Raw genomic sequence first — 8787 nt, 5'->3', positions numbered from 1 at the left:
TTAATAAATCATACTTTGAGGACAAATTTAAATTCATTCAAGTTAGCTGAATCTGATACAACAAACATTTCCAAGACATCTCGGGACATTCTCAATTAGAAATATGTCTACTGTATGTTCTCATGTTGTTCCAGTGGAGTTAACCACTGATACCACTTTGTAATAGTAGAAAAAGAATAAAACATCTTGTCCTCAGCTCTGGGGCACATTGCTGTGCCTAATAAGATCATTGTGAACAACATTATGTTGTTAAACAAGGATCAGCGACCCATAGTGAAAGACAGGGAGGAAGAAGGGAGGGAGGAGGTATAAGGTCACTCAACAGCCTTTGAAAGAACAACATCTCACCTAATGCAACACATCAGCACTTTAAGTCAGCATGAAACAGAAGTTGCCATAGTGTTTTCTTCCCTACATGACATATATGAAACGGCTTCTCGAACAAGATAAAGTGTAGGGCGGGACTTGATTTTCATAATCATACACTGTTTGCTCATTGGCCAGAGGAGAACTGGCCCCCGACTGAGCCTGGGTTCTCCCAAGGTTTTTTCTCCATTCTGCCACCTGATGGAGTTTTGGTTCCTTGCCACAGTCGCCTTATTCTACCTTTGTTGCCATTGGCTTGGCTTGCTTAGTTGGGGACATTAAATTTAACATTAAATTTAATATTCAACAATAATATTGATCTGCCTTCATTGACAATATTATACAAGAACTGATATGAGCTGGACGGTGACATCACGGTTTACTCCAGAGCTGCTATATATATATATATATATATATATATATATATATATATATAAATTAAATTAAATTAATAACTTTTTTTTTTTAAACAAAAATTAAACATCACTGAACTTATTTAAGCTGGACTGTGATGCTATTTTCTTCTGGAAAAAAACTTTTTTTGCATTATTTTCCTGTTATATCTGTAAAGCTGCTTTGAAACAATCTGTATTGTAAAAAGCGCTATATAAATAAATGTGACTTGACTTGACTTGATTTTGTCCATCAGGAATTATTTTGATTAAAGATTACGAGGGAACATGCTTTTTTTTTTAATAATGATGTGCACAGATAAATCATTTATAATAAATACTGTGATATTTCATGTTTGTTTTCAGACTTGCACAATATGCACCATAAACTGAAAACTGCACAGAGAGAGAGGCGTGATGAGTAAGTGTTGACATCTCTCTGTCCTCAATTCACCCTGTGATATCAGTCCAAGAGCTGTGTCTGTGTGTGTGTGTGTGTGTGTGGAGGCCCAGTGACTCAGACTCAAGCAACTGCCTTAATGTACTTAATCTAACAGACGTCACAGACCACAGCAGGTCATGTGTTTGTCCTTATTCTGTAAGAAAACAACTCTTAAAACATGATATTGGTTAACTGGTCTTCATAATTTTAAAGAAGCCACATTAATTTATGCCCTTTTACAACATCTTGATTTTGTCTTTGGGGTCTACAAATATGGGTTTTCATGTTTGAATGTTTAAAAAATACATGTTTTCCCAGTCAGTCACGCTCTGGGTGACTTTTCCAAAAGCATTGTTAGACAACTATGGTCGCAAGTTCTGTTGTTATCAGCATAGTTCAACGAGTTGGTGTTTCCCAAAACCAACAAACATTCGCAAACAGCATCGCAAAGTTGTGTGGTAAGAAGTTTCTTGTTTGTATGACATGTGGACTTAATAAATCCTTATCTTGAGCAAAATAAGCAAGCTGACATTCAGTACAATCTATAGCTTTGATTTAGAGAATTAATTCTCAGATGCCATGTAGGCTACATAATTTATAGCAAAAAATCTGGCATTAATTCGATCTCAAACGGATTAATTAAAAGCTATTGCACCACCTGCGTGACATCATTAATCAAAGTGACTGAATGACAAATTTGTGACCATGCGGCTTGGGGAAACAGTCGTGATTAGCTGGTTGATTTTCTTCAATGATGCATCAGGTAGTCAGGTAAGTGCAGAGCACATGCCCTTTTTGCCCTTACACACCGAGGTGCCCTTTCTTTTGGTGGTGGTGTTTTTTTTTTTCTTCTTCAATAAATCAATGCTATTGGTCACCCTTTACATCTGTCTGTCAAATATTTAGCCAATGAAAGTTCTTAAAAAGAGCTTGTGTAAATCTTGTTCGATCCTCAAACTGTCAGTAAACCTGATAACCCCGCCCCTATATCTGATAACTCCGCCCCCTCTATCTTGACTGAATGTACTGAAGTTCCGCAGCAGCCGCACAGCAGACAGCAGCTGAACGAAGTTTTGCAAGGGTAGACAAAGATCTTGTTGTTTGAATAAGTACTAAACACTATGTCTGTAAAGGCTCATATTTTATTTATTAATGTCTGACTGAGACACGTGGGACCTGAGAGAGAGGTCTAGCATTTGCCATCTAGTCATAGACAATACATACATTCTACACTTAAATAGCCTGTGCATACAGTAGCATTTCATCTTTTATAAAATGAGATTTTGGCCAAATGTATTTTACAACAGGAAAAACTGAGCGCCCATGTTAACCTGTTGATGAAAATGTAATGTGATGCCGCCGGCGCCGTTTTAATGACGGACAAAATGCACATATTCGCTGGTCAAAAACCCCGTAACTGCATTTGAGTTTGACTTTTGTAAAATATTAATATTTAATCATGTTATGGTAATAATATTAAATTATGGTTACGCTGTTGTATGGGAAATGCATCCCTAATTAGTTCCTGTCTCTATGAAGCCCCTCCTTCTGAAAAGCGCACTCTGATTAGTCGTCTGGACCAGTGTGTTGTGATTGGTCAACCGCTGCAACCCTTCAACCTTTCAACCATAACCCTAACCTAACCCTTTATTTTGCGTTTACCTTGGGTGGGAATTATTTAAATTAAGAATATTGTGACGTTTATGGTCCCGGAAGAAACTCAAGACTACAATCAATTAGTTTCGGGGAGTCAGAAACAGTGCGCACTGATATAAATAACTCCCTTTTAACTTCTTTAACTGATCTTTTTCATGCTCAAACAGCAACATTACTCACTAAAGAAAGTTGAAAATGTAAAAAAGCAGGTCCTCTTTAAGAGTATGGACAAAAAATAGTGCTATCATTTCTCTTTTGTTCTGTTCTGTGCATATTTTGGAGTTTATCTGCATATTTTGATTCGAATGTGACTTTAATTATTGATGTTCTGTTGAACTGAAATTACTAAGACTAATGAAAGACCAATATCAGTCAGAGTAATTGCTTACAATAAAAAAAACCTCCTTTTGGAATAAACTAAAACTCTCTGGATTTGTGAATCATTAATGCAATAATGTGGTTAAGTATCAAATTGGTTGCCCATGCACACTCTGTTAAGGGTGAAGGTTGTTTAAGGTAAGAAAGAGACTAATGGCTAAGTATGACAGGAACACTTGAGAAATGAGATTTCATTGCACGCTTTGTTACAGTGGTAACTCAATGAAGAGCTGCTTTATAAAGGGTCTTTATGTTGTTTATCTCTGGCTGTCTGAGGACAACAGCTCTTTTTCAAGACAGCTCCTATGCAAGACTATTTGTATATCTGTCCTTTCTAGGACTTTTCTAATTTATTACCAATTCAACCTTCTGCAGGCCAAAGGCCCCTTGGTGGACAGAGACAGACCAGTCATACATTTGTCATATCATTTATCAAACTGAATGCTGCATTTAATGCTTAAATGGCAAATAATGCACTGATGCAGAAAGCACAGCATGGTCGGTAAGGAGCTCTGCAGGATTGCACATCAACTAAATCACTCCTCTTAAGCTCAAAGACACTTTCTCCATTCAGCATGGCTATTAGATTCATTTGGTTAAAACCAGATTCTGACATAAAAAGGTGATGTTTCTGATTGGTATCACTGCAGGTGAAATCTGTTAAAGTATAGTTAAGGAACACAGGTTAGGGTTTTTCCAGACTAAAAGCTTTTAGTTAAAGGAATATTTCAGGTTCAGCACAAGTTAAGTTTAATCAACAGCTCTTCTGCAGATTACCACACACACACACACACACACACACACACGTACACACAAACAAAAGGAATTTCAACATTCTTTAAAAAAAAAAAAAGGTTACTCACTTAGGTTTTTTTTTGATTACACACTGTAAAAAGTGATCAGTTGACTTAACTTAAAAAAAGTGAGGAAACCCGTTGCTTTAAAATTATTAAGTAATAAACTTGAAAAAATTAAGTTATGTGAACCTGACAAATCTAGTCTAATTACATCTAGAGATCAACTGTTTCTGTTACTACGAAGTATGTCAACATGACCATAAATAAATAATGAATAGCCTACTGCAGTGGTTCCCAAACCTGTCCTGAAGGACCCCCAACACTGCACGTTTTCTTTGTCTCCCTAATCAAACACACCTGATTCAACTCATCAGCTCATTATCACATGGGTTAATGAGCTGATGAGTTGAATCAGGTGTGTTTGATTAGGGAGACAAAGAAAACGTGCAGTGTTGGGGGTCCTTCAGGACAGGTTTGGGAACCACTGGCCTACTGTATGTTACAAATATTACACATCAAAATAATGAACCTCAGAAGCAATAGGCCAACTTATAAAGTGTATTTACAAGAAACAACACCAAATAAGTCATTATTACTGTAATGAAAGCACTGCCACCATTTGAGCATTTGTATATTGCTGCCCCTAACATTGTGAAAAGATCTTTTCAAAAGGAGATATTTTACACTCAGTTTGTCTGTGCGTAATCCAGCGCGCGCGCCTGTTGCGTTCGTGTTTCTGACGTCTGACGTAGAGTTCAAACCAGCTGACCTCGCGAGCCGCGACCCGAGCTAAACCCTTCAGAGAAACAGAGAGATTTGAGCAGCAGTTTACAGATGAGGACAGACTCCTGCGCTCGTTACAAGGAGGACAGTGCTTTTCTCCTGAGTCCTGACTTCTTCACATTTTAAAGTAAACCATTAAGCGTTTTAGTGGAAGGTAAGCAGATTTAATAAAGTAATTTTCACAGCTCGTGATTGGCCGTAAACGATGGTCCATACGTAGAAAACTTTGTAAAAAAGCCGCGTAAAACATTCTAATCTTTATTGAGCGCGTTTTTAAGAAAACTCCACATTCTGCTATAGCGTACAATTTTGTGTTAAAATGACTAACGTTAGCAAATTTAAATCTTACCTTAGCTCTATGCAACATGTGTTCTACTTTACATTTCTTTCAAGAGTTGTCAAATATATTCTTCAAAGTAAATATGAACTTTGTTTAAACATTGTTTGAGTCACGCTATCAAGATTTTCATGTCACTCATGTCACTTTTCATGTCAAATATAATTTTTCTTATAACCCGCTGTAGTTCCTTTTTTTAAATCTTCCTTTTTATAAAGGCTATTTGAAAGTGAAATTTAAGCCACAACCTTCAAAAGCTGTTGTTAATTAGAATTTAAAATCTGAATAATGAATTACCAGGTTATGTTAAAATGTCTATAATACAAACAATACACCTTTATTTTAAATTTGCTATATTGCTACAGTTATGTATTATGTGAGCCTACATAAACACCTCAGTTTTATTTCTGCTCTCAACCACTAGGGGGAGCTAAAGGTCTTCAGGACAGCAACAAAAAGTGTTTCTTGAATGTCAACATTACAAGACCTGTGAGTGTCTTGAGATTTCACACATTCATTAAGCCCCAGACTCACAGCATGAGGGACCAAAGTGTCACGCAGGCAGAACAGAGACTGTTGTACCTGAAAGAAGTAACTGATCCAGTAAGTCAGGAGGGTGCTGGATCCTTCACAGAAGAAACAGTGTCCAGCAGCATGATAGCCCGCTCTTCTCTCATCCATCCCAGAGGTCTGAGACGCCAAGGAAGAGCAGAGACCGCCGGCAGCATCACACTGCGTCGCAAACGTGAGTCTATCCCTGCTGTGAAAAAAGACGAAGGTTATTGGAACAAGCGCAAAAAGAACAACGAAGCTGCCAAGCGTTCGCGTGAGAAACGCCGCATCAGCGACATGGTGGTAGAGAACCAAGTTCTGGCTCTTCTTGAGGACAATGCACGCCTGAAAGCTGAGCTACTGGCACTTAAGTTCAGATTCGGTTTGATCAAAGATCACACAGATTCACCAGCACAGATCTGCTCATATGGTTCATATAACCAAACATTTCCAGCAATACCCTGCTACTGCTCCAACACTAACCCACAACCTGCCCATGGACACCTGTTGTCGATCCCACAGCAAAACTATGGGTTCTTCATCCCTGGAGGATCAAGCATTGGGAGCCCAGAGCTCTCAGATGATGCTGTAGGTGAACATAGTATTGGACCCTATCGAGGTGACGAACAGCCAGGCCGTATCGCAGAGGTGGATACCAATTTATTAGTGTCAGGATGGCAAGAGAACAACATGAAAGGTCTTCCTCATAAACTGCGTTTCAAGACGCCGTGTAGAATTGAAGGTGCTGAGGTGGAAAATCTCTCCTCAAGTCGTACAGTCTCTGGTTTCTGGACACACACACACAGACACAGTGCCATCAGCTTGTTCAACAGCACATCAGAATAACTTCCATTCACAGATCTACAGAAAGTCACAGCGCTATTAGATTCCAGCTAAGCGCTTTGAATGAAGAAGTGGCCGGGCTCAAAAGACTGAGATCGCATCTGTAACACCTGACTTCTGACCAATCCAAAGAAAGAAGCTAATTTTTCTGATTGTTACAGACAAATATCAGAAGCCAGCTGGATGTTCGCTGGAACAGCTGGCAATCGGAGCCATTTTTCATTCATGTGAAATTTTCATATGCCTGTCTAGTAATGTTCATAACGTGCTGGATTAAATTAGAAATACTGTGAAAGCAAAAAGCTCTTCTGTTTTCTCCTGTACACTGTTTTGGCAGATTGTGCGTTGTTTAACATTCAACATTGAACCTTCACAATGCAATAAAATCGAAACCTTTTCTGTACCTTTCCTACTCAGCACCTGTTCTGTTTTCATTACATTTCTGTTTATGGACTTTTGGTTTTCTTAGTTTGTTTAAATTCACTTGGGATTCAAAGCATTGTTCTTTTTTTTTTTACATTCATTTTACACGTCAAAAGTGATCTTGTTTCATGAATAAAGTGTAAAAAAAAAATTACTCAAAAAGGGAAGTAAAACGCTTTTTTCTACAAACTCACATTCTTTACAACCCAAGGCCTATATTTACCTCCATGTTAATAATCTATAAGACTCAACAGAGAATGAACTGTACTTTTTAAAGAAACTGCATAGTTTTGCTCAGAAGTTTGCAATCATGACCTTTGCATTTTTATTATTTAATATTGTCCAGAAGCTATTTTTAAAACACACAAATTATACTGTCAACACTACCATTCAAAAGTGTGTTTGTTTGATAATTTATTTTTTTTTTTTTTGGTTACACTTTATTTGAAGGTTTCCTTTTTACAGTGTAATTATACAATTTATTACTGGTGTTACCGAACTTTTTTTTTAAAGAAATTTCTTTTATTCAGAAAGGATGCATTTAAAAAGTGACAGTGACAGTAAAGTGTCAAAAAGTAAAGACATTTATAATGTTACAAAAGGTTTATATTTTAAATAAATGCTGTTCTTTTGAACTTTCCATTCATAAAAGAATCCTGAAGGAAAAAAATGCATCACTTTTTCCACAAAAATATTAAGCAGCACAACCATTTTCAATATTAATAATCAAAAGAAATGTTTTTTCTTGAGCATCAAATCAGCATATTAGAATGATTTCTGAAGGATCATGTGACACTGAAAACTGGAGTAATGAAGCTGAAAATTCAGCTTTACCATCACAGGAATAAATACATTTTAAAATATGTTCAAATAGAAAACAGTTATTTTAAATCGTAATAGTATTTCACAATATTACTGCTTTTACTGTATTTTTGATCAAATGCGGTCTGGGTTCATAATATTCTGAGTTGCCTCCTCCATCACTGATGACTGCAGCAACCTTTGATATAGAGAGCATGAGTATGAGTGGTGAAGCTGGATCTATACCGGCAACTGTAGGGAGAATCCAAATGTGAAAAAGGGGTCAAAACTATATTTGTGATGCTTATTTTAAATTTGTATGAGATTCTTTTTTTAAATAAGCATCATGCAGAGCAGAACTGCACATATTCATATAGTAAATTTTACTTTTTATGTATTAATTTAACTTACACATGAACCTCATACTCAGTGGTTGACGGATCTTTACAGGGCAACAGTCTTTGTCTCCCACAGTTCTGAAGACTCAGTGGTTGATTACAGCAACAGCTTCAATGTCAATGCAGCGTCAGCATCTACGGCTATTTAAAGATGTGAGAGTGAAAGTCATTGATTCCCTATATTAAGGTGTGACTGAAGCTGAAAAGAAACATTGGAAATGAAAATCAGAATCAGAGGAAAATGATAGGTGAATAACACCTAACCCTGGTTTTAAGCCTAAACTTGACATAAACTGTAAATGTGTCCCTCAAATCTGATTTTTTGATTGCAATGTTGATCCAGGAACATGTTGTACATGGTGAAATCACTTTCACTGTGTTCTTATACCAAGGAGTGAGTAGAAAGAAACAATTTATTTCCTCTAGAGATTCCCACAGTTCCACTGTCTGCGAGACTACGTTCAATGTCAACATCAGCACTTCTGTTGCCATTTTAAGCAGCGGGAGACAAAGTTATTGATTCACGAATGCATTTTTTGCTCACCGTTAAACATGCAAAGCAATGCAAAAAGAAACAAGCCAGCAGCAGTGGATCGAAGCAGAAGGTTTACAGGCTCAT

General features: G+C 37.1%; 1 protein-coding gene across 1 annotated transcript; it reads left to right on the top strand.

The window, feature by feature from the left end:
• The first annotated feature begins 4826 nt into the window (after positions 1-4826).
• nfil3-3 (nuclear factor, interleukin 3 regulated, member 3) lies at positions 4827-6954 on the top strand. Its single transcript, XM_084128253.1, has 2 exons — positions 4827-4968; positions 5576-6954. The coding sequence occupies exon 2, from the start codon at positions 5689-5691 to the stop codon at positions 6547-6549; it is 861 nt and encodes a 286-aa protein (XP_083984379.1). The 5' UTR covers positions 4827-4968; positions 5576-5688; the 3' UTR covers positions 6550-6954.
• The last annotated feature ends 1833 nt before the right edge of the window (positions 6955-8787 follow it).

This window comes from Abramis brama (assembly GCF_963993115.1).
Source record: "Abramis brama genome assembly, chromosome: 11".
NCBI lineage: Eukaryota > Metazoa > Chordata > Actinopteri > Cypriniformes > Leuciscidae > Abramis > Abramis brama.
This window is presented reverse-complemented; position numbering and strand designations above follow the sequence as displayed.